General features: G+C 42.4%; 1 protein-coding gene across 1 annotated transcript; it reads left to right on the plus strand.

The window, feature by feature from the left end:
- The first annotated feature begins 3,585 nt into the window (after positions 1–3,585).
- LOC126101293 (endocuticle structural glycoprotein ABD-5-like) lies at positions 3,586–24,735 on the plus strand. The gene is made up of 3 exons (XM_049911973.1): positions 3,586–3,600; positions 15,623–15,768; positions 24,513–24,735. The coding sequence occupies exons 1-3, from the start codon at positions 3,586–3,588 to the stop codon at positions 24,733–24,735; spliced, it is 384 nt and encodes a 127-aa protein (XP_049767930.1).
- Positions 24,736–27,669: the final 2,934 nt, after the last annotated feature.

Genomic DNA, 27,669 nt, shown 5'->3' on the forward strand with positions numbered 1-27,669 from the left:
CGGCAAACTGGCTGACACTGACGGCGGCGGTGCACAAATGCTGCGCAGCTAGCGCCATTCGACGGCCAACACCGCGGTTCCTGGTGTGTCCGCTGTGCCGTGCGTGTGATCATTACTTGTACAGCCCTCTTGCAGTGTCCGGAGCAAGTATGGTGGGTCTGACACACCGGTGTCAATGTGTTCTTTTTTCCATTTCCAGGAGTGTAGTTTCGTGTCACAGAAACGAACACGTGATCCTCTAAACTTTTGTTATGTTCCGTTCATGCTCCAAACAGCTGCTAGAGGCACGCTTGGCTCTAGAGTATTATTCAGAACACTTTCCTATAAAGACGCTGCGAACACAAATTTCCATAGAACATTTCCTGGAACATGGACGGTCCAAAATTATTCTCTTGTAAGTAATGGTAGTGGTGATGAAAGTTTACGGTCAGTTATCTTTATTAAATGGTACATGTCAGATAGTATCTTGGTTCTTCAACGGAAATCTTCACAAAAATGTGCTTCTATATTTCATTTGATAAGCGACAAGGTGTAAATAAATGCTAAAGATTTTGAATCAACAGGTAGTGACTGAAACATAGAGAAATACATAGAGGAATGTAGTACCCAGTTCTCATTGTAACCTTACATACACAGACACAGGCTGCATTCATATATCGCTCTCCTCCCTTCTCAGAGTAATTCAGAGCTGCCACACATATTACCACATCGCAACACCCACCAGGAGCGAGGAACACCGGAACGCAATCATAAAGCTTGGAAAGACCCTTTGTTATCATTCAAACCATTAATTGACTGAGCCTGTGTGTAATCCCAAAGATCTTAATCAAGACGCACCAACGCAGCAGCAAACGCAACAGAAGCGTAGAACGTGATACTTGGAAGCTGCTAATTATAACATGCAAGTTGCAGATGCAAATGCAGAAATCGTCATGACGTTTTTTTTTTAATTATAGTTGATACACGGTATATGTCGGTGGCGGAGCGTTGTGTGTTGCCATGTGTATATGCATGCTGTTGCTCATTGCAGACTCTTCCGCCTTTACGAACAGCTTCCCACTACAAGAGCAATAGATAAACTCGGTCTACTCTCCCCACCTTTTTGGCAAGGTTATTGATAAAAAGGAAATGACTCTTCGGCCGCCATTGCTGACGAATTTCATTAAAAATGTAAACAGTAGCTAGGAGCAAACCTGGGGCTCAGGGGCTTTTGATTAGTAGTCAAAAACGCTACCACTGTACTACTGTTGAAAGAAGTCTACTGGGGTACACTTGTATGTGGCACTCGAATATTGTAATGATACTAATGCAAACTAAAATGAAACTATTATATTGTAAACGATGTATGTCTCTGCTGGGCTCTATAAAGCGAATCGCTGACTTTGCACGACCGCAGAGCGAAAGATACTGCTTCTGGTTTGAGATCGAAGTATTGGCGTTGGAGCACAACAGTCACTGTGTATCAGTCTGTGAGCGAAAGAGATTGCTATAGGTAGTTTTTGTGGTGTGCTGCGTAAAGCCACAGAGTGCTAAATTATAATGTAGGAAATTTCTCATACCAATAGTTTGTGTTACACAGCACGCAAAACAGGTAGTTAAGGATGATGAGTGATTCTACAATGGAGTGAAAAATGAAATGATGAAATGAATAGTTAATTGTGACAAGAAAGGACTACTGGTTTGATAGTACCAAGAGGATTTACGAGTACATGTATTACTAGAAATATAAATGTGTAAGCAGAAGTCTTCTCGCAGTTAAGGAAGTCCATTATTATTACTATTACTGAGCGAGGGGGTGAGCCCCAATTCCTCACACCTCATTTGCGTGGTCCTTATTCGAAACGTACGATGATGGAGGCAGTGTCGCTTTGTAGTCATCCTAATATACCGCTTCTAGAAAATTTTATCAAAAGCGTTTCGCAAAAAGAACGTACCCTCCCCAAACATTTCCGTAACGCTCGTGTGTTGTCAGAACCTGTTGGTACACATCTAGGAGCTCGCCTATGAATTGCTTTGATCTCTTCCCTTAATCCGACGTGGGGTGGATCTCAAATACTTGAACAGTACTAAAGAACAGGTCGCAGTAGCGCTTTATATGCAGTGGTCTTCCCTGCCACGATCCTCACGTGCTCGTTCCATTTCACATCGCTGTGCAGCGTTACGCCCAGATATTTAAACGACGTGACCGAGTCAGGCAGGACGGTACTAAAGCTGTATCCATACGTCAAAGGTTTGTTTCTCCTACTCATCCTCATTACCTCCCTTTTTTCTACATTGAGAGCCAACTGTCCGCGCGGGATTAGCCAAGCGGTCTCGGGTGCTGCAGTCATGGACTGTGCGGCTGGTCCCGGCGGAGGTTCGAGTCCTCCCTCGTGCATGGGTGTGTGTGTTTGTCCTTAGGATAATTTAGGTTAAGTAGTGTGTAAGCTTAGCGACTGATGACCTTCGAAGTTAAGTCCCATAAGATTTCACACACAGCCAACTGTCATTCACGGCACAAATTAGAAACATTGTTCAAGTCATCTTGTATCATCCTACAATCAGTCATTCTCGAAACTTCCCGTACACCACAGTACCATTAGCAAACAATTTCAGATTGCTGTCCACCAGATCATAAAAAAATGTTCAAATGTGTGTGAAATCTTATGGGACTTAACTGCTAAGGTCATCAGTCCCTATGCTTACACACTACTTAACCTAAATTATCCTAAGGACAAACACACACACTCATTCCCGAGGGAGGACTCGAACCTCCGCCGAGACCAGCCGCACAGTCCATGATTGCAGCTTCTTAGACCGCTCGGCTAATCCCGTGGGTCCCACCAAATCATTTAAGTGCTTAGAAAATAATAGCAGTCCTATCAAACTTCCCTTGGGCACGCCGAACGATAAGATTGTCTCTTACGATCAGTGGCTGTGGAGGACAACATACTGGGTTGTATTACTTAAAAAGTCCTCGAGCCACTTACATAGCTGGGAACCTGTTCCGTATGTTCATACCTTCGTTAACAGTCTGCAGTGGGGTACCGTGTCAAATGTTTTTAAATCTAGAAATATGGAATCCGCCTGTTGCCCTATATCCATAGATCGCAGTATGTCATGTGAGAAAAGAGCAAGCTGAGCTTCACACGAGAATTGCTAAAATACCTTTCCGTCATACGGAATCGTGAAGACGTCGGAGAAGTAGTATAAAGGTAACAACTTTCCATCCTTGTCCAGTCCACGTAGTGTCACTCCTTTAAAGACCTCGTTTTTGATGGGACGTTAACCTTCCTTTTCTTTCGTCCTTGCTCTCCTCCTACGAGAAGTACTGTTAGTCTTCAAATTATCCTAGGGTGGCGCTGTGCGTAATTACGTCCACGCCGCAACACTTTAATTCAGTTGCGTAACAGTCTGTGGAACACAGAGATGGTAGAAAGTCGACGGCTCTGTGCTACGACCAGCGCTGCAGGAACCTAGCGTAACGGTGGCAGTGACGTGCCCTAGGGGCGTCAAGCGGGTGACTGGCGGCGCTATAAGAGACGCCCCGTGTTCTCGCGACGCACACTTGTGTGCCCCAGTCCGAGGCATCCAGGAATCGCAGGCATGAACGTGATCACGGTAAGTTTTACACGACTTGGCTGGTCTCCAATATCGAGCGCAGGCTGTCGAAGTAGTAGATTAGCCGTACATTTTCTCGTTTCTTCTATTTATTGCGGCCGTTAAGAATTGTTGGTAAATAACGCAACCTGCCACAAATACTTGAATCCATTAAGTAATTTTGGTTTATGAGCCCCGTCTCCTGATGGCTAACTACTCCAAGCCGTTCGTCAGCACCATGCACTCCACATGAATATCTGAATATTTAGCGCCACTTTACACCTTTTGACACTGTGCCACACAAGCGGCTCGTAGTAAAACTGCGTGCTTACGGAATATCGTCTCAGTTATGTGACTGGATTGGTGATTTCCTGTCAGAGAAATCACAGTTCGTAGTAACTGACGGAAAGTCACCGAGTAAAACAGTAGTGATTTCAGGCGTTCCCCAAGGAAGTGTTATAGACCCTTTGCTGTTCCTTATCTATATAAACGATTTGCGAGATAATCTGAGCAGGAGTCTTCGGTTGTTTGCAGATGACGCTGTCGTTTATCGACTAACAAAGTCATCAGAAGATGAAAAAAAAACTGCGAAACGATGTAGAAAAAATATGTGAATGAAGCGAAAAATGGAGGTTGACACTAAACAACGAAAAGTGTGAAGTCATCCACATGAGTGCTAAAAGGAACTTGTTAAACTTCGGTTACACGATAAATCTGTCTTGTCTAAAAGCCGTAAATTCAACTAAATACCTAGGTATTACAATACGAACAATTTAAATTGGAAAGGAAACAGAAAATGTTGTGGGGAAGGCTAACCAAAGACTGCGTTTTACTGGCAGGACACTTAGAAAGTGTAACAGACCTACTAAGGAGACTGCCTACACTACGCTTGTACGTCCTCTTTAGGAAAGCTGCTGCGCGGTGTGGGATCATTACCAGGTAGGACTGACGGAGTACATCGAAAAAGTTCAAAGACAGGCAGCACATTTTGTATTATCCAGAAATACGGGAGAGAGTGTCACAGAAATGATGTTGTTGTTGTTGTGGTCTTCAGTCCTGAGACTGGTTTGATGCAGCTCTCCATGCTACTCTATCCTGTGCAAGCTTCTTCATCTCCCAGTATCTACTGTAACCTACATCCTTCTGAATCTGCTTAGTGTATTCATCTCTTGGTCTCCCTCTACGATTTTTACCCTCCACACTGCCCTCCAATGCTAAATTTGTGATCCCTTGATGCCTCAAAACATGTCCTACCAACCGATCCCTTCTTCTAGTCAAGTTGTGCCACAAACTTCTCTTCTCCCCAATCCTATTCAACACCTCCTCATTAGTTACGTGATCTACCCACCTTATCTGCAGCATTCTTCTGTAGCACCACATTTCGAAAGCTTCTATTCTCTTCTTGTCCAAACTAGTTATCGTCCATGTTTCACTTCCATACATGGCTACACTCCATACAAATACTTTCAGAAACGACTTCCTGACACTTAAATCTATACTCGATGTTAACAAATTCCTCTTCTTGAGAAACGCTTTCCTTGCCATTGCCAGTCAACATTTTATATCCTCTCTACTTCGACCATCATCGGTTATTTTACTCCCTAAATAGCAAAACTCCTTTACTACTTTTAGTGTCTCATTTCCTAATCTAATTCCCTCAGCATCACCCGACTTAATTTGACTACATTCCATTATCCTCGTTTTGCTTTTGTTGATGTTCATCTTATATCCTCCTTTCAAGACACTGTCCATTCCGTTCAACTGCTCTTCCAAGTCCTCTGCTGTGTCTGACAGAATTACAATGTCATCGGCGAACCTCAAAGTTTTTACTTCTTCTCCATGAATTTTAATACCTACTCCGAATTTTTCTTTTGTTTCCTTTACTGCTTGCTCAATATACAGATTGAATAACATCGGGGAGAGGCTACAACCCTGTCTTACTCCTTTCCCAACCACTGCTTCCCTTTCATGCCCCTCGACTCTTATAACTGCCATCTGGTTTCTGTACAAATTGTAAATAGCCTTTCGCTCCCTGTATTTTACCCCTGCCACCTTCAGAATTTGAAAGAGAGTATTCCAGTTAACATTGTCAAAAGCTTTCTCTAAGTCTACAAATGCTAGAAACGTAGGTTTGCCTTTTCTTCATCTTTCTTCTAAGATAAGCCGTAAGGTCAGTATTGCCTCACGTGTTCCAACATTTCTACGGAATCCAAACTGATCTTCCCCGAGGTCGGCTTCTACCAGTTTTTCCATTCGTCTGTAAAGAATTCGCGTTAGTATTTTGCAGCTGTGACTTATTAAACTGATAGTTCGGTAATTTTCACATCTGTCAACACCTGCTTTCTTTGGGATTGGAATTATTATATTCTTCTTGAAGTCTGAGGGTATTTCGCCTGTCTCATACATCGTGCTCACCAGATGGTAGAGTTTTGTCATGAGTGGCTCTCCCGAGGCCATCAGTAGTTCAAATGGAATGTTGTCTACTCCCGGAGCCTTGTTTCGACTCAGGTCTTTCAGTGCTCTGTCAAACTCTTCACGCAGTATCTTATTTCCCATTTCGTCTTCATCTACATCCTCTTCCATTTCCATAATACTGTCCTCAAGTACATCGCCCTTGTACAAACTCTCTATATACTACTTCCACCTTTCTGCCTTCCCTTCTTTGCTTAGAACTGGGTTGCCATCTGAGCTCTTGATATTCATACAAGTGGTTCTCTTCTCTCCAAAGGTCTCTTTAATTTTCCTGTAGGCAGTATCTATCTTACCCCTAGTGAGACAAGCCTCTACATCCTTACATTTGTCCTCTAGCCATCCCTGCTTAGCCATTTTGCACTTCCTGTCGATATCATTTTTGAGACGTTTGTATTCCTCTTTGCCTGCTTCATTTACTGCATTTTTATATTTTCTCCTTTCATCAATTAAATTCAATATTTCTTCTGTTACCCAAGGATTTCTATTAGCCCTCGTCTTTTTACCTACCTGATCGTCTGCTGCCTTCACCACTTCATCCCTCAGAGCTACCCATTCTTCTTCTACTGTATTTCTTTCCCCCATTCCTGTCAATTGTTCCCTTATGCTCTCCCTGAAACTCTGTACAACCTCTGGTTCTTTCAGTTTATCCAGGTCCCATCTCCTTAAATTCCCACCTTTTTGCAGTTTCTTCAGTTTCAATCTGCAGTTCATAACCAATAGATAGTGGTCAGAATCCACATCTGCCCCAGGAAATGTCTTACAATTTAAAACCTGGTTCCTAAATCTCTGTCTTACCATTATATAATCTATCTGATAGTATCTCCAGGATTCTTCCAGGTATACAGCCTTCTTTTATGATTCTTGAACCAAGTGTTGGCTATGATTAAGTTATGCTCTGTGCAAAATTCTACAAGGCGGCTTCCTCTTTCATTCCTTCCCCCCCAATCCATATTCACCTACTATGTTTCCTTCTCTCCCTTTTCCTACTGACGAATTCCAGTCACCCATGACTATTAAATTTTCGTCTCCCTTCACTACCTGAATAATTTCTTTTATCTCGTCATACATTTCATCTATTTCTTCATCATCTGCAGAGGTAGTTGGCATATAAACTTGTACTACTGTAGTAGGCATGGGCTTTGTGTCTATCTTGGCCACAATAATGCGTTCACTATGCTGTTTGTAGTAGCTAACCCGCACTCCTATTTTTTTATTCATTATTAAACCTACTCCTGCATTACCCCTATTTGATTTTGTATTTATAACCCTGTAATCACCTGACCAAAAGTCTTGTTCCTCCTGCCACCGAACTTCACTAATTCCCACTATATCTAACTTTAACCTATCCATTTCCCTTTTTAAATTTTCTAACCTACCTGCCCGATTAAGGGATCTGACATTCCACGCTCCGATCCGTAGAACAGAAATGATACAGGCACTTAAATGTGATTTTCAGAGTATCCATGTAGATGTAGAATAATTTTTGAACTCACAATACGAAAGTCAACTATCTTGTATAGTAACGTAACAAAAACTGTCAATCAAGATGGCAAATGATGTTTATGGCGTTCGCATAGACTTGTTAGTGCTGAGAGACAAGCAACTCTGCGTGAAACAACCATAGAAATCGATGTGGCACGTAAGACGAAAGTATACGTTGGACGGTACGGCGAAATGTGATGCTAATGAGAAATGGCAGCAGACGACCGACGCGAGTGCCCTTGATAACAGCACAACGTTGTCCGCAGCGACTCTCCTGCTCTCGTCACCATATCGGTTGAATCGTAGCGCCGGTCGTTGTGGCCGAGCGGTTCTAGGGGCTTCAGTCTGGAACCACGATGCTGCCTCGGTCGCAGGTTCGAATCCTGCCTCGGGCATGGACGTGTGTGATGTCCTTAGGTTAGCTAGGTTTAAGTAGTTCTAAGTCTATGGGACTGATGACCTCAGATGTTAAGTCCCATAGTGCTCAGAGCCATTTGAACCATTTTCGTTGAATCGTATACACAGTTTCTATTGGTAAGAGCTGATTGTAGGGTTCGAATGTGGTGCAGACCCCATGAAGCCATGCACCCAAGTTATCAACAAGGCAATGTGCAAACTGGTGGTGACTCCATCGTGGTGTGAGCTGTGTTTACATGGAGTAAACTGCGTCCTCTGGTCCCACTGAACCGATCATTGACTACAAATACTTCGGCCACATGAAGACCATTTTCAGCCATTCTAGGACTCCATGTTCCCAGACAACTACGGAATTTTTATGGAAGATAACGCGCGGTGTCGTCCGACCACAGTTGTTCGCAATTGGTTTGAAGATCTTTCTGGACAGTCCGAGCGGATGATTAGGCCACCCAGATCGCCCGAAATGAATCCCATCGAACATTTAAGGAGCATAGAAGATAGGTCATTTCTTGCTCAAAGTCTTGCACCGACAACACTTCCGCAACTACCAACGCGTGCCTCAATATTTCAGTTGGTGACTTCTAATGAGCTGTTGAGTCCGTGCAACGTCGGATTCCTGCACTAAGTCGGGCGAAAGGAGGTCCGAAGCTATATTAGGAGGTACATCGTGACTTTTGTCACACCATTGTAGTACATCTTCTTCCGTTTTAGTTTGGTCCTTGTGCATTTTAGGACGTTACATGAACTGCTGCCGTACAAACAGCACGCAGTGTAACACACAAAATTCTATTTATTGCTGGTACAACTGTAAGAATGAACTTTTCATGTCTGTCGGAGAGGTTTTGAGACTGCACAAAAGTTAATATGGTGATTTTAGAGCCTCATGTTTTCCACATAGTGTTCCCCCACCTGGATCCAATGCACAGGACGTTCATACAACCTTAAGAAACTGCCGAAAATGTACTTTTTTTGATGTAACTCAACTGGCGCGTCATATCCGCGCCTTCATCGGTCTTGACGAACTTTTAAGAGACCCATTCTGCGCTATGTCGTTTTATGGTAGACTCTTAAAAATGGTTCAAATGGCTCTGAGCACTATGGGACTCAACTGCTGTGGCCATAAGTCCCCTAGAACTTAGAACTACTTAAACCTAACTAACCTAAGGACAGCACACAACACCCAGCCATCACGAGGCAGAGAAAATCCCTGACCCCGCCGGGAGTCGAACCCGGGAACCCGGGCGTGGGAAGCGAGAACGCTACCGCACGACCACGAGATGCGGGCGGTAGACTCTTATTGGTAACAGAAAATCTCATCACCCTGATGATTTTTTCCACAAAAGAAATGGTCGCGTTTTGCGCTTCAACCTAGTCGCGGCAGTTGCCCACCTATCTTGGTTTAGAGAGTAAACGTTCCACACACTTTTCTGTTCTTCTGGAGGTTTCATTTAGAGATGCTCCATAGCGATTTATTACACGACAATGATGATCCATTGAGGCTGCGCGGTCACTACTGAAGAATGCTCGGTCCCAAAAAAATGGTTCAAATGGCTCTGAGCACTATGAGACTTAACTACGGTGGTCATCAGTCCCCTAGAACTTAGAACTACTTAAACCTAACTAACCTAAGGACATCACACACATCCATGCCCGAGGCAGGATTCGAACCTGCGACCGTAGCGGTCACGCGGTTCCAGACTGTAGCGCCTAGAACCGCACGGCCACACCGGCCGGCGGAATGCTCGATCCCAGCTGACTTGTCAATTCACATTTGTTTTTTACAGTTGCTAATTGAAGGACAGTGATATTGCATGGAAGAAGTTGAATAACAGAGCGAAGGGCAAGACGCATGCTACAAGAGAGACAGAGGTAGAGGCAAATGGCATAAAGCCGGCTACCCTACAACAGGACCAAAACATAAGAGTGACGGGAGCAGACGACTTAAGGAATGCTGCAGAAGAGAAGCGGTAACAGCAATATGTGCTGGTCAGGCGAGCTCAGTAACTTCAAAGGTTAAGTAGTCTTTGGACGTCATTTAAGCAACAAATCCATCACGGACATTTAAACCCTTCTAAAGCTGTCAAAGTCGACTGTTGTAGTGGCGATTTTGAAGTGTAAACGCGGGGGAACAGCGACAGATAACAAAGAACAGGCAGACCTCATGTACTGACAAGAAGGAATCGTCGAGGATTTTTGAGAGTAATTGTAAGAAAAATTGCAGGAAATAAGCGAAAGGATTCACTCTTGAGTTCCAGGAGAGTGACTGCGCCAAAGGGTTGAAACGACTGGGATATAACGGGCTACCAGCGCAACCTGTACATTTCTGTACGCCACTGGACAATAAATAACGGGAAACGAGTGATTTGGCGTGGGTTTGGCGAATGAATTGAGAACTTTATCTGCCAATTTGTATAGTGCCATAAGTGAAATACAGAGGAGGTGGAAAGCAAGGGGCGATTTTCGTGGTTATAGTATGGTCCTCTTATTGCGCTTATGAAAAGAGTACATGCTGAATGATATGAACACATTTTATCGCAATATGTACCGTGAACAGTACAGGATGATGATTGTATTAGCATGAGCATGCAACTTGTAATAAAGTAGCATCTGTGAGGCAACGTTTTGTGGATAATAACATTGACGGAATAGAGTGACCTGCCCAGAGTACCAGCCTGAGATGAGTTAGAATTTCGACTTTGCTCCAAACCCTTGACTCCAACATCACTACCTTCTCCGGATCGTTCTTTAGTAATAATGGACTGCCATTCCACCATAGAGCTTCAGACATCTCATTGAAAGCGTACCTAGCAGCGTTCGAGACGTCATAAAGGCGGAAGGAGGGCTCACGCTCTTTTAATTTCCTAGGTACTTTTCATCAGACAGTGTACTTTTCGACCACCTAGACATTCTAGAACGTGTATGGCGTAGGAGTAAAAGGGAGCAGTGAATATGAGACTGTGCCTTACGGAACTAGAAATGTATTTTGCGTTGAAAGCAAACTAAAACAACCGAAGTAAATAAAAACCCCTTGAAAGTGCAGAAGTAAATAAAAACTTCGTTGGGAAAATTTCACTGTAGTGCTTCTCTATACCGTAAAATATAACATGGTAGCGTCTTCCTTAGCATGGTACGATGAAAGTGGTCGAGTCGTTGCTACTCATACCTGTCCGAAGAATTGGTGGTGGCCCTTCTGATCGGATGCAGTATGTGCGAAGAGTCCCGGGGACGGCGTATTGCAAATTCTGACTAATACCAACCACGTACAAATTGTGCTTGCCAGCATATGATGAAGGCTACTCCATTTGGTGGATACCTGCATCCTGAAGGAACGTGTTTACTAGGTGGGTGCGTTCTGCTCGCGCATCATTGTTCAAATGGTTCAAATGGCTCTGAGCACTATGGGACTTAACATCTATGGTCATCAGTCCCCGAGAACTTAGAACTACTTAAACCTAACTAACCTAAGGACAGCACACAACACCCAGCCATCACGAGGCAGAGAAAATCCCTGACCCCGCCGGGAATCGAACCCGGGAACCCGGACGTGGGAAGCGAGAACGCTACCGCACGACCACGAGATGCGGGCCGCATCATTGTCTTTACAGACAAATGCAACGCCGAAAACTTGACTTTAAGGCTGGGAGTGTGCGGCATCAAATCCAGATAAAGCACTAGCATGAATCTTGACAGCGATTAGGTACTTCCTCCATGTATACATAATGCTGGCATAAAATATGATTTACGAACCTGTATATACCCTTTAAGGACACGGAACAGACCAAACGGATCATCTAGTGGTGGTTGCATATGTTTGTGTAGACACAGTCGTCTCAGTTACTGCTGTGCACTTCTGCGTAACAACAGCGTCTTCAGATGGCGATGTTCATCTCAGGCGAAAACTACGAGGCATATCTTCAACGTTCTGTACATCGCGCCAACAGTTTAATGTCGAAAACCACGTCGCTGTTTCAGAATTGAAACGTCAACAGGCGTTTTTGAGGTAACGCGGCAATGGCTGAACGGTCTAAGGTTGGAACGACCATTGCAGACATCCTCACAGACGGAGCAGTGTTCAGAAGTCGCTCTGTCCGCTCCATTACTGAAGTCAAAGAGCTCTACTGAATTACGCCGAGAAGGCAGATTTGCTTCGTTTCATCGAGGATCCATGTAGTGAAAGGAGTATTGAGAAATCAGAAACTCAAAACCGTTTTCAACTATCACTAGTGTTTACTCTTCCTGCATCTCTTATACGTCCGACATTCACAGTGAAAAAAAATCTTATTTCAACAGCAGATTGTTCGGTTGTGTAACTATACCGCATCCTTCTGAACGTTTTCGGTATTTCATCTTCACTTTACAATGAGTCTCGTTCTACGCGCTCCTTCCCATGTGTGAAATGAACAGGTTGTGTTGCTTCGGTTCTATAGCTTTCCTTTACAATGTAGCCGGGAGCGTTCTGCAAATGTATATTTCTATTTGAAGCCAGAACCTGGATGCTTACTATTTGACTAATACTGTCTAATTCTTTTAGAGAGATGTAAAAAACATAACTAGAGAAAACATCGAATAGGATGGATGAAGCAGTAGCTCATGGTAAACGAAATAATAACTCATTGAGAATAGTAAAATCAAAGAATATCAGGTAACATGCTGAAACAAAATGTAAGGGAGAGATGCCAAAATCGTACCGACTCCTCATTTGTACCACTGCTATCAAATTCACACCTCTTGTGGCATTGGACAATTAGTGAGGTCAGGGTGAACTACGTGCTTCTGTGGTTATAGCTTCACCTGTGAGTTGAGGAACAGATCGTCTTAAGACAGCGTCGACGTTATTGTAGTTTTAGTCTCACCTTTTGTGAAAGTGGCCCAAGAGAATTATAAGTGGCAGCGCAATGCTCACAGAAAATGGCGACGTTGCCTGTAATGAGCGGCTGCGAATTTTTGATACTGTACCAGTACAGTTTAATAAACTTTCTCTTGTATGACCTTTAAAACACGCATTCAGCGTTATTAATGCGACATAATGTTTAGAAATGACATGGTGAATTTAATAATGCGTTCTTTATCCTACTACATTCATTAAGTACAGGGCTATTACAAATGATTGAAGCGATTTCATAAATTCACTGTAGCTCCATTCATTGACATATGGCCACGACACACTACAGATACGTAGAAAAACTTATAAAGTTTGGTTCGGCTGAAGCCGCACTTCAGGTTTCTGCCGCCAGAGCGCTCGAGAGCGCAGTGAGACAAAATGGCGACAGGAGCCGAGAAAGCGTATGTCGTGCTTGAAATGCACTCACATCAGTCAGTCATAACAGTGCAACGACACTTCAGGACGAAGTTCAACAAAGATCCACGAACTGCTAACTCCATTCGGCGATGGTATGCGCAGTTTAAAGCTTCTGGATGCCTCTGTAAGGGGAAATCAACGGGTCGGCCTGCAGTGAGCGAAGAAACGGTTGAACGCGTGCGTGCAAGTTTCACGCGTAGCCCGCGGAAGACGACGAATAAAGCAAGCAGGGAGCCAAACGTACCACAGCCCACGGTTTGGAAAATCTTACGGAAAAGGCTAAAGCAGAAACCTTACCGTTTACAATTCCTACAAGCCCTGACACCCGATGACAAAGTCAAACGCTTTGAATTTTCGGCGCGGTTGCCACAGCTCATGGAAGAGGATGCGTTCAGTGCGAAACATGTTTTCAGTGATGAAGCAACATTTTTTCTTAAAGGTGAAGTGAACAGACACAATGTGCGAATCTGGACGGTAGAGAATCCTCACGCATTCGTGCAGCAAATTCGCAATTCACCAAAAGTTAACGTGTTTTGTGCAATCTCACGGTTTAAAGTTTACGACCCCTTTTTCTTCTGCGAAAAAAACGTTACAGGACACGTGTATCTGGACATGCTGGAAAATTGGCTCATGCCACAACTGGAGACCGACAGCGCCGACTTCATCTTTCAACAGGATGGTGCTCCACCGCACTTCCATCATGATGTTCGGCATTTCTTAAACAGGAGATTGGAAAACCTATGGATCCGTCGTGGTGGAGATCATGATCAGCAATTCATGTCATGGCCTCCACGCTCTCCCGACTTAACCCCATGCGATTTCTTTCTGTGGGGTTATGTGAAAGATTCAGTGTTTAAACCTCCTCTACCAAGAAACGTGCCCGAAATGAGATCGCATCAACGATGCTTTCGAACTCATTGATGGGGACATGCTGCGCCAAGTGTGGGCGGAACTTGATTATCGGCTTGATGTCTGCCGAATCACTAAAGGGGCACATATCGAACATTTGTGAATGTCTAAAAAAACTTTTTGAGTTTTTGTATGTGTGTGCAAGGCATTGTGAAAATATCTCAAATAATAAAGTTATTGTAGAACTGTGAAAATCGCTTCAATCATTTGTAATAACCCTGTAATTATTTTTGTATTCCAGTGCGAGAAGGAAGGCGTTAGGGAAGAGAAGTACAAATTAGTTACATTTAGCTCTATAAGCATACTCAAATATCAGGAATTAAATCACTGTGCACGCTCATAAGATAAGGTAAATGCATAAAATGAAAACTAAAATGTAAATAGAGACGTAAAATTTTTTGACAATGTTTAAGTGACTTCCAAAGAAGCTGAAAACGAATTGCAAGAGCATTTTCTGTCATTTGAAGATATGATGCGTCCGACATTGTACAACGAAACAGACTGCCCTATAATATCCAAACAAATGAAGCAATGGCAGGCAAAAAGTGGGCTGAAGCGGTCCATTCAAGAAATATTGCCAAATCGGAGGGAAATTATGGAACGTAGAAGCAAAACATCAGGGTGCAATCAACATGCTTATAAGTCGACAAGCAGCCCATGAAAAATACGGGATAACGCGGCTGAAGGGGAAGAAATCTAGAACTACAGTTTCAAGTGTGAAAAGACAGTGTTTTGGAGACTGTGCGGTGAAGTCATCACAGAAACTCGTTCGAGAGAGCAGTGGTATAGCTAAGCATGTGAGGAAGATCAAATGCAAGAAATGATCAGATACATGACATGTAAAATGTAGGGGATTGGGGCAGGAGTGAAACAGGTATACGGCAATGAATGAAATTAGCGATGTAAGAACAAAGATAGTGAAAATTTCCTTAAACTAGTATCAGACTAACACAAACCTTAAAATTAAGGAACTCATATTATTAGGGGGGGGAGGGGGGGCGGGGTTGCAGCTCATGCATCTACTGGAAACAAATTACCAATCTTACCACTTACAGATGTTTAGAATCACCTTCTTTAAATCAAATACCAAGTTCAACATCCTGAAGTTTAAGTAATTTTGTAACCTAGTGTTTAGCCTGTAGTAAATAAAATCTTAAATATGGTTCAATTTAGGCATATTTTCCCTAATCACGTGATCCAGTAGGGCCGAAACGTTAATAATAATAATAATAATAATAATAATAATAATAATCAGATTTCCTAGCTGCAATGTGAGAGAACATAAAGAATAAGGAAGTGCATTTTGTATCGCTAGTAATACACGCAACTTATGTTGTCCCTGTTCACAAGAATTATGTTACGTTACGTAATATGAAAAGTAAAGTAATATTCTTTCCTGTTAAGTCCGTGACTTGACACGCTTGGTTAGCGTAGCTGTTATTTTGTACGTATCTTCCCTTTCAGTTGTTGCTGGCTGCCGCGGCGCTAAGTGCTGCCTTGGCGCAACCTCAAGGTTTCGCTGCGCGCTTCACTCCTCGGGTCGCCTCCAAGCTCGCCAATGTTATTCAAGAGTTCAACAACTTCAATGGCATCGATCCGTGGCGTTGGGGGTACTGTATTTCACTGTTGTGTTACACATATTTCATCATCGACTCCAAAGTGCATCTCATTGTTGCTGTCTGCTTGCGACCATACTATTTCCCAAAACTTTTCCATGCTTTTCCCTTTATGGGGAACCACTATCACGGTTAAGACTGGTGTTAAATAACGTAATTGGAGAATGTTCACGGTATTATTTGGAAGGAGCAAAGAGAAGGCTCTCATTGAGAGAAGTGACGCAGTACCATGAAACTGCGCTAGCTGTCGAGAGGAAGTTGTTGTTACCCTTGTTTGGAATACAGATTCAGGATTTCGGTGGTGTGGTGAACCAATTCAGCCGGAGGTCGATACGGTGTTTTTGAAAGAGACACTCTTCCCGTATCCTTCTCTAATAGGCGCTGGTACTTCGTCTATGATATTCCTACCCTCAACATCGGTAGACGTGGAAGTCACTCGAGACAGGGAGTAAGCTCGAATTTGGCGAGGACAGCACAGGAAAACGTTTAAAACTAAATATACAGGCACTGCATTCAATCTACCTGATTCAGGAACAATTGCTTCGTGATACATTACCCGTCTTAAAATGTACCGTAACTATCCGGCGAACGGTCCGGACACTTGGATGATGTGGTCGAGGATGACGAGAAGCATACACAGCACACGCCCTATGGGCATTTTGATCACAATAGCCATACATCAATTTTCCACAATTGGTAAATTGTGGAAAAGGTCGATATCGTGTTGATGTATGGCTATTGTGATCAAAATGCCCAATGGGCGTGTGCTGTGTATGCTTCTCGTCATCCTCGACCACATCATCCAAGTGTCCGGACCGTTCGCCGGATAGTTACGTTATTTAAGCCGCATGTGAAACGTCAACCACGACCTGCAACAAATGATGATGCGCAAGTAGGTGTTTTAGCTGCTGTCGCGGCTAATCCGCACATCAGTAGCAGACAAATTGCGCGAGAATCGGGAATCTCAAAAACGTCGGTGTTGAGAATGCTACATCAACATCGACTGCATCCGTACCATGTTTCTATGCACCACGAATTGCATGGCGACGACTTTGAACGTCATGTACAGTTCTGCCACTGGGCACAAGAGAAATTACGGGACGATGACATTTTTTGCACGCGTTCTATTTAGCGACGAAGCGTCATTCACCAACAGCGGTAACGTAAGCCGGCATAATATGCACTATGGAGCAACGGAAAATCCACGATGGTTGCGACAAGTGGAACATCAACGACCTTGGCTGGTTAATGTATGGTGCGGCATTAGGGGAGGAAGGATAATTGGCCCCATTTTATCGATGGCCATCTGAATAGTGCGGTGTATGCTGATTTGTTACGTAATGTTCTACCGATGTTACTACACGATGTTTCACTGCATGACAGAATGGCGATGTACTTCCAATATGATGGATGTCCGGCACATAGCTCGCGTGCGGTTGAAGCGGTATTGAATAGCATATTTCATGACAGGTGGATTGGTCGTCGAAGCACCATACCATGGCCCAGACGTTCACCGGATCTGATGTCCCCGGATTTCTTTCTGTGAGGAACGTTGGAGGATATTTGCTATCGTGATCCGCCGACAAGGCCTGATAACATGCGTCGGCGCATTGTCAGTGCATGTGCGAACATTACGGAAGGCGAACTACTCGCTGTTGAGAGGAACGTCGTTACACGTATTGTCAAATGCATGTGGTTGATGGATCATTTGAGCATTTATTCCATTAATGTGGTATTTACAGGTAATCGCGCTGTAACAGCATGCGTTCTTAGAAATGATAAGTTCACAAAGGTACATGAATAACATTGGAACAACCTAAATGAAATGTTCAAACGTACCTACGTTCTGTATTTTAATTTAAAGAACCAACCTGTTACTAACTGTTCGTCTAAAATTGTAGCCATATGTTTGTCACAATTACAGCGCCATCTATCACAAAGCGAAAAAAATGGTCCAACTAAAACATTCATATTTCTTTACGTACAACACGAATATGTAATAAAAATGAGGGTTCGTATTTAAATAAAAACGCAGTTGATTTCAGTTTGACCTATGGCAGTGCCATCTAGCGGGCCAACCATAGCGCCATCTGGTTTCCCCCTTCAAGCTAGACAAGTTTCGTTCTTTGTAGTTTTTTCGTTTGATGCCTATTTCGTGAGATATTTGGCCCAGTCACGATCAATGGACCACACTGTATATGTATAATATGTATATGTATGTAATTGTGTGTCTGGAAGAACAGACGGGCGAGGTCAAGAAATAACTCTAAGTTAATTCTCTGAACACAAATTGCTTGACACCAGGTGTTTCAGGTGCAGATCTGCTACCCAATAGCGACTTACGAAAGTCTGTGCTGGATCGAGACTCGGGGCCGGATTTCCCCCTTTTTGAGAGCAGTCGCTTTAACCACTTCGGCTATCCGTGCCCGAACGAGACAGCGAGGAGTCGAGACCAATTTTGCTATCTTCGTGTTCAGACAGTGCGTTACATGCAAGTTTGGATCGTTCCGGGGACCGCGAATGGATAGCCGAGATGGCTAAGGCGACTGCTGGCGATAAACTAGAAATTCGATTTTGAGTCCCAGTTGAAGTGGGGTCTTAGGTTGCAGCGGCAGCAAATAACTATCTTGACCTGCAAGACAAATTATCTACGCTATGCTTCCTCTAATTACTTCTATTTTCTCAATGAAATTTAATTATATTAAGTAATCTGAAATAGTACACAGATATATTCGACTTGAGTGTGAAGACGCCAGAGAAACGCGAGTAGGCTTCGAACGAGATAGGTGTGTCTCGGAGCTGAGCTCTTATTGTAGTCGTTGTTGAGCCGAGGCAGATGTCGCGGACTGTCAGTCGTCAGCTGTCAGTTAGCCGGGCATTATGGAAATGGGAGGCAATTTCGCTTCGTATTATGTATAATTGCAATCGTACGTTCTGTTCTGAAGTTAATATTTAAAGAGTGAACATGAAACAAAGTAAGTTTACCCGCTAACTGAAACTAGTAACAAAGCGAATTATATGACCTGTTCTTATTGATTTCATCGTGCGTTCATTTCAATGTTAGAGTATAAAATCGCAAATAAAACTATATCTACGACATCACTGTGACGTTCAAACTTCCATTTTCTTGATTTATGAAAAAGTATGCACATTACGTCAATGTTATGGGAAATTTTGCGAATGTGGTTTTCTAAATAGTCTTACGACGTGTCCGAAAAGAGAAATTTACCAGTATTGACTACTGGATGTCGACATGTTATTTTATGTGAAAGCCACTCAAATGTTGACTTTAGGCCTGCTTGGATTGCAGAAACATATGTGAAGAATTTCAAATAGGAACAGGAAAAGTAAGAAATGGATTAACGTACAGACTGGAGCGAAAGACAGTAAGAGAAATTAGATGGTGGTGGTGGTGTTTGAGGGAGGATGATTGGGGCGAGGCGGGGCGAGATACTAATCAGCTGCCTGAATTGCAAACAGTTCATGAATGTCCTTTGCAGCTAAGGAAAACGGAGAAGATAACCAAAGTTAAGAGTATTGTAATACGAGTACATTAAGAATTTACAGAAGGGTCACGAGTGCGTATACAGAGCGAATATAAGACAGAGGAAAGTACAGGATGGACTTTTATCCAGCTGTGGATGTAATGAGACTGATTAAGATGAGTATCAATTGATCAGCAAGGGTCGTAGTTGTGATTGAGATTATGACCGTTTCAACACTAAATAGCACGTCTTGTATTATATCAGGGCAATCGACATATGTGCTGGAAACGTAACTTGCCTTATACCTGACTGGTGTTTTGCCCTCACTGACAAATAGCGACGGCATGCTGTGCATGTAGTAAGTTCTGACTTATACAAGGAATTAAACGATTGTAGTAAGAAGGGCATCAGCAGTACTCCTGCAACAGCACTGGCATGCGTTAACAGTTAGGGAATTCGAGACCGCGAAGAGTAGAGCCTCGTAGTAACAATTTTACAAAAGATATATACCAAAGCTCAAAAATCTTATGTTGACAGATAAAAGATGAACTACTCCATTCTCAGCGAGAAGGAGGGATTTTCTTATGCATTTGAGTTCCGAGCTAAGGTGCGAAAGCCATGTAAATACGGAACAGAACTTGCATGACTAGTCATTACTGAATAAGAAGTAGGTACTGCAAACCGTGTACAATATAATTAAATGAAGGAAGAAGGAAGATTAGTTTAATGTACCGTCGACAGTGCGATCACTGGAGCACAAGCTCAGATTGTAAAAATATGGGAAACGAACCACTGTGGCATTTTCCTGGAGAGATTTAGGGAAACCACGGATAACCTACATCAGGGTGACCAGAGGGGATTTGAATTGAGGTCCTCCCGACCACTGCGTTACCTCTCTCGCTAACAGTATTGAAATAATATTGTTCGTTTTATTGCGACACCTGAAGTTTTATTGAGTCTGTAGTACAAAACAGTATTTTTTACTGTTTATCGACATAGAAATGTCGTTTTTCAAAAAAATGGCTCTGAGCACTATGGGACTTAACATCTATGGTCATCAGTCCCCTAGAACGTAGAAATACGTAAACCTAACTAACCTAAGGATATCACACAACACCCAGTCATCACGAGGCAGAGAAAATCCCTGACCCCGCCGGGAATCGAACCTGGAAACCCGGGCGCGAGAAGCGAGAACGCTACCGCACGACCACGAGCTGCTGTCGTTTTTGCTGTTGTCGCAGCTCATGTCATTTAACAACTGGATGTACGACGGGCATCAGGGAATAACATCGTACTAGAATGCTGGAGATATATATATAGCGGGTAAAATCTGACAAAAAGAAAAGTCCGGAATCTTTTTGACATGTAATCTTCCCTTCCTTAAGAGCTGCACATTGTTCCCTATTATTCTGTCTATATAATGTGTCTCAGTGGCAATGATCAATATTCATCGGTGTGACAGGGTCGATCATTCGAAGCAAAGAAACCTGGTAAACGTAGGCAAAAAAATTCATGTGTTAAGAACTAAGAAATCTTATTCATCTTCGATACCGTGAAAGACATCTCTTCTACTGCGAGCTCTTTGCTTTCCATATTTTTAGAGGTGGCAAAATGGATCAAATCAAGAAAAAAGTCCAGTAAACATGGAATCTAACGTAGATACAGTAAGAGTTGTAGGGAAGATGAACAAGTGTTCATAGCTCGTAATGTATGTATTTTAGGTCCCAAGTTTAATGGATATTTTTGTCGTTTTTGTAAAGCTAATAATTTACTGAATGAAACATACAGTATGCTAAAACAACCCTGTGTTCTTTCCTTTATTGGACAAAGAACTATCTCGCCCAAAGGCAATCGAAGCCACTAAATTCTTAAGATGTTCATGCGACATTGAACTCATGGGTGGTATTCAGTAGCTAAATTGAAATAATATTCTAGTAGTTCAATGCAACGCTTCAACACAGTATCACCCCAATGCCTACTGTACGGAGCGATAAAGTAAACTCCCGTTTACAAGTTGAGGGCACAGATGATTAACAGCAACTGAACAGGTTGAAACCCTTAAAGTCTCTGAGCTCATCGCCACAAAAACTGACACCCAAAACTGACTACAAATAATGGTGATATCAACAGAATCCCATTATTTAAATACTTAGGTGAAGCCCTTGAACCTACGGAGTGAGAGTAAATAGTACAAAACATTCACCTCCAAAAACTGAAAAGAGACTGTGGAAGAACCTACAAGGTGCACAATAAAAAATGCTTGTCCAAAAACATTTAAATTCAGCACTATAATACAGTTTTAAAACCCGAAGTACTGTATGCCGGTGAAACCCTGACAGTCTAGTCGACCTACAAAACTTATTACATCAAGAACGTAAAATCATCAGAAAGATACTAGGGCCAAACAAAACAAAAGTGAGCTGTAGACTACAATCTTGTCAAACTAGTGATACATTGTCCAACCATGCAGCAGACATCAGAAAGAAGATTAAAATTTTATGGGCACGTCTCCAGGCTTCCCAAAACAAGACTTAAACTCAAAAATTCAAAATACTTAGAAGAATTTAAAACTATACCCTGGATACAAGAGGTCAAAACGGACCTGCAAAAATCTCAGATAAATTATTTAGATATTTTGGACAGAAAAGTATTTAAGCAGAAAGTTGACAGAAGGGAAGTTGAGTCAGAAACGAAGCTCCGAAGAAAGCAGGAACAAAATGGACAGAGGAAAAGAAGAGAGCTTGTTGTTGTTGTGGTCTTCAGACCTGAGACTGGTTTGATGCAGCTCTCCATGCTACTCTATCCTGTTCAAGCTTCTTCATCTCCCAGTACCTACTGCTACCAACATCTTTCTGAATCTGCTTAGTGTATTCATTTCTTGGTCTCCCTCTACGATTTTTACCCTCCACGCTGGCCTCGAATACTAAATTGGTGATCCCTTGATGCCTCAGAATATGTCTTACCAAGCGATCCCTTCTTCTAGTCAAGTTGTGCCACAAATTTCTCTTCTCCCCAATTCTATTTAACACCTCCTCATTATTTAAGTGATCTACCCATCTAATCTTCAGCGTTCTTCTGTAGCACACATTTCGAAAGCTTCAATTCTCTTCTTGTCTGAACTATTTATCGTCCATGTTTCACTTCCATACAGGGCTACACTCTATACAAACACTTTCAGAAACTTAAATCTATACTCGATGTTAACAAATTTCTCTTCTTCAGAAACGCTTTCCTTTCCATTGCCAATCTACATTTTATATCCTCTTTACTTCGATTATCATCAGTTATTTTGCTCCCCAAATAGCAAAACTCCTTTACTACTTTAAGCGTCTCATTTCCTAATCTAATTGCCGCAGCATTATCCGATTTAAATCGACTACGTTCTATTAACCTCGTTTTGCTTTTATTGATGTTCATCTTATATCCTCCTTTCAAGAGACTGTCCATTCCGTTCAGCTGCTCTTCCAGGTCCTTTGCTATTCTATGCAGAAAGAATGAGAGCAGTGTGGAAAAAAAGGAAAAAGAATCAAGAAGCTTTTCGTTGTCCAACAGAGTCTACTCGCACGTAATATATATTAAAAACTATTTTCATTTTCTTCATCTTTGCATTGGCGTTGTTAATTAGCAAATCTTCTTTTTCTATTTACTTTCTTTTCAATTATAATTACTCCAGTAGCATCCGCCTATGTAATTCTGTCGTACTGAGCATCTTGGTCTTATCTGATTCTGGCAAACATTTTGCTTTAGTGAAAGCCTTCGCAGAGACCTAAAATGTGTTGGCAGCCTAAGTTAACTCTGGCCATGGCATTTAAGGATTCTAAGAAATATGGCTCTTACATATCGGATTAAGCTCACATAGTTGACATAATCAGCAATCAATTTCTTTCATCTGAATCGGATGAGATCTTCAATCGACAAGTCACATGTGTTCACTTACAACAAGTAAAGCGAAAAGAAATCTTACGGGAGAGAAAACAGCGAAACCAGATATCCATGATTACTCGACAAAGGTTGTAAGTAGGCTGTTTAGGTTTTTATGTTGGTAACGCCACGTAGCGCTCTGTATGAAAATCACTGGCTGTGCTGTGTGCAGTCTAGGGCTGGTTGGCATTGTTAGGATACTCGCAATTGTAGTGTTGGGCAGTTGGATGTGAACAGCGAATAGCGTTGCGCAGTTGGAGGTGAGCCGCCAGCAGTGGTGGATGTGGCGAGAGAGAGATGGGGTAGTTTTGAGAGCGGATGATCTGGACGTGCGTCCATCAGAGACAGTAAATTTGTAGGACTGGATGTCATGAACTGATATATATATATATATATATATATATATATATATATATATATATATATATATATATATAATGATTTTTGAACACTATTAAGGTAAATACATTGTTTGTTCTCTATCAAAATCTTCCATTTGCTAACTATGCCTATCAGTAGTTAGTGCCTTCAGTAGTTAGAAACTTTTATTTAGCTGGCAGTATTGGCGCTCGCTGTATTGCAGTAGTTTGAGTAACGAATATTTTTATGAGGTAAGTGCTTCATGAAAGTTATGTTATTGTTAGTCAGGGCCATTCTTTTGTAGGGATTATTGAAAGTCAGATTGCGTTGCGCTAATAATATTGTGTGTCAGTTTATTGTTGATCAGAATAGGTAAAGAGCGAAATGTCTGAGTACATTCAGTAATGCTCAGTTGTTTGAAAATCATATAACGTAAGGGGTTTACCAGCACAGTAATTCATTAATTTTTCTAAGGGACATTTCAAGGTCACTGACAATTCCGATAAAGCAGATCGCTAGAAGCTTTCGCTTTTATGCTAGAGGTGTAAGGTAGAGAGGACTAGAGAGGAATGGTAAGGGTTATTCATATAGTCTGATGTAAAATCTTCGCTCCCTCGATTTTCTTGGCAAGTAAATGCTGTGACTTCTATTTTATCTATCAAACTTGTGCTTTCGATTTATAAGTACGGCCCACTACTCGCCTACGTGCCGCAATATTACCAGGGTTCAGCGTATCGACGATTCCCAACATGGGTGCGGTAAAGACTCACTTAAAACGACCGTCCAAGCGTCAGATTCAAACTGTGGGGACGACCGGCACGACCTCTTTTGCCAGGAAGCTTGTGCGTGCGTGTGCGTGCGCGCACGCGCGCGCGTGTGTGTGTGTGTGTGTGTGTGTGTGAGCAATATATTGCAAAGTACTTAGTGCTGAAGTGGACCAGTAACGTGTGTGTGACAACTCCCCGTTTTCAGGTACACTCGCGAGGACGCGACCACTCGTGAGGAGGAAGGGACCGTGGAGAACGACGAGCTGAAGGTGCGGGGCTCCTACATGTTCGCGACGCCGGAGGGCACGGTGCACAAGGTGGGGTACGTCGCCGACAAAGACGGCTACCGCGCCTCCTCCGAGCCGCCAGACCAGCAGCTGCTCGACCGCCTGGGCACGAACGCCGGACTCACGCTCGTCGGGAAGTGAAACGTGTGTCTTGATACGTTGTGATGTTCCTTTCCTGTGGCTCTGAGATGTGATCTGAGCAAAGACTCCACGCCAGGAGTAACACAGTTGATTAAAAAACAGTTTCCTGTCTTACTGATCATCATGAAAGACTGCAGGGCCTAACTTTCATGAGTAACAGGCCACGATATAGTTGCAGTGAACTGGCTAATTAAAATTATGTAATTCTTATAGATAACGATATTACTTAAATAGAAACTATGGGGACAAATTTCAGGAGGGTTACCCTGAGATTAGAAGTAACTCGATCATCAGCATTTAATACACAACAGTGTACTATTTTCCACTGTTGTGTCAGTTCTGTAAGCAGAACTTCCGTGTGAAACATCCGTAGATAGATTAGTGGGTTACTTTATTTTTCTGAATGTATCAGTGTGTCAATGAACAGTCTTTCCGGGTATGTTACTGAAACGACTACAAGTCAACAGTTAGTACACGTTAGCCTTTCCTCCAATGGATGTGATCGAATAAGCCATGTAGCAGAATATCCCAATTACGTTGACAACTGTGGGCAAATGTTACTGCCAATTTGGTGTAAGGTGATACGGATATTGAATAGCGGTTCAGCACGCATCAGCTCTTCAGCTATCGCTCTGCCAAAGGCCAATACTCAAGCACTAATGAGTGAGTGTTCTGTCCTACGTTCAGGTGTACTGAACCTGGTTGAACATTTACTCCAACACCTTTGCAGATACGGTGATGACCCATTGCTGATGCTATGATTAGACAATTTCTTGCTGATTTTCTATGCATCATTATGGTAGTTAAGTCTAATGAAGATACTAAATCAGCACCGGTGCCATACGCAATTTAGATAACCACTTTATCCAGTCTTTGACTACCAACACCCCCTACTTGCAAACATTCTACCCAGAAGGAACTCAGTCCCTCACAAACTGCATATGGAAACATGCATATGGGTATAAGATTCTACTGAAGTCCGTGTTGCTTTCCGAGCAGCCCATTTCCTTTGGTATTGTGTGAATGTCATCACGTCTTTTTACTAACATGAACATTCGTCAATTCTGGAGGAACGCTCAGCATGTATTATCGGAAATACCTATTTCTGAACCCTTATATGAAAGTTTTCAGTTCCTTTCTTGTCACAAGTTGCTGTAATTTATTGCTGTAGTTTCTGTTCATCCAGTACTCTATACCGTTGTACTTTCAGTATCCTGTACTCGCAGAGACGAAAAACCTCATATCTGGACACTGCAATTTTTTCCTCATTCTGAACTGCAATAAAAGTAATTATGTTATTATTATTATTATTGTTATTATTATGTAAATTATTTATTGTTCTTAAGTCACTCAGGAAAATAATAATTTCAAATATATAAAAAAGTAAAGCAGTTCGTTTTATTTGCTGTGTACCACACGTTTTTCAACCACTGACACAGATCACCGAAAATTTCGAGCGATATTGTAGGTGCAAAGAAGCAAAACTATTGTGTAAAGTTGCACTGAGGCATGGACACTTGCCGGGGTGTTACATACTAACATTAATACTATTAAACAAACCAACGTCATTGGCAGTCACACCGATTACTTGGTTACTGAACCAGCGTGGATTTCTAAATGCTACGTTTTTATTCAAAGTCATTTCGTGACAGGTTTCAACAGTGTGAGAAGAATACCACGAATGAATTCAATTCTGTAACCAGTTTCTGGATGCTAAGTTCATCGAGGAGGAGGAGGAGGAGATTACTGTTTAACGTCCCGTCGACAACGAGGTCATTAAGACGGAGCACAAGCTCGGATTAGGGAAGGATGGGGAAGGAAATCGGCCGTGCCCTGTCAAAGGAACCATCCCGGCATTTGCGTGAAGTGATCTAGGGAAATCACGGAAAACCTAAATCAGGATGGCCGGACGCGGGATTGAACCGTCGTCCTCCCGAATGCGAGTCCAGTGTGCTAACCACTGCGCCACCCCGCTCTGTCTAAGTTCATCGAATGTAATTAAATTACTACATGTTCGGTTTACTGATACGAAGTAAATTGTCTTTTCTATTTGCAACGATAACGCGTCTAACTTCTGTGAATGGTGTCAAAATGTAACACATTATATATTGTGAAAATTACTGTTCACATGAATCTATAATCCGACCCACAATGACAGACTAAGCTTTAGAGTCAGGGTAACGACAGTAATCAGCCTCTCATCAAACAACAGCAAATGGGTCACTCAGTTCCAAGCCATGAAAGTTCGGATGATATTGACGAGACGACCTATTTTTAGCCAGATGAAGTAAACTCGTAACGCCACTTGCCTGAAAAGAGATTTTCTGACAGGGACACTTACTTTACACAACATTTCACAGTGGGTGTAGCAAAATGAAACTAAATTTTCGCTTGAATATAATCCGTGTAATTATCTGCAAATGTAGTTAAACCACGACCTCACTTGTAACAGTAATGCTCAGAAAACAGGTGACAAACAGAGATCCAACACATGAGAAAATCAAACGTAGCAAAATCTATGCAAGTCACAAAACATTGACAGAGGTACTTCGATAGCAAGTTTGACGAAATTAAAGGTTCTATCATTGGGATGATTACGATACTGTGTAGTTCCTGTGTTGTTAAGAAGAAAGACGCATTGTTTCTTCGGACATGAATACACGCATTGTACCTTTGCAGGCATTGTAGGCATTGCGCTAACTACATCTGTTATGAAATACGAGACATGCTTTTTAAGTAAGTACCGTTTTGAAATTTAAAAAAGACGTGCTAAGATATCTCAATAATTTTGTTTTTACATGAAAGCCTGTACCTGACGCCATTACACTCTGATTCTTCCTTGTTTACGTTGTGTACTGAATGTTTAAGATGCCTCCGATAATCGTGAGGCCCTGCGACTGTGAAGTACGGGCTATTATTAGATTTCTTAGTGCT

Source organism: Schistocerca cancellata, chromosome 9 (genome assembly GCF_023864275.1).
Source record: "Schistocerca cancellata isolate TAMUIC-IGC-003103 chromosome 9, iqSchCanc2.1, whole genome shotgun sequence".
Taxonomy (NCBI): Eukaryota; Metazoa; Arthropoda; class Insecta; order Orthoptera; family Acrididae; genus Schistocerca; species Schistocerca cancellata.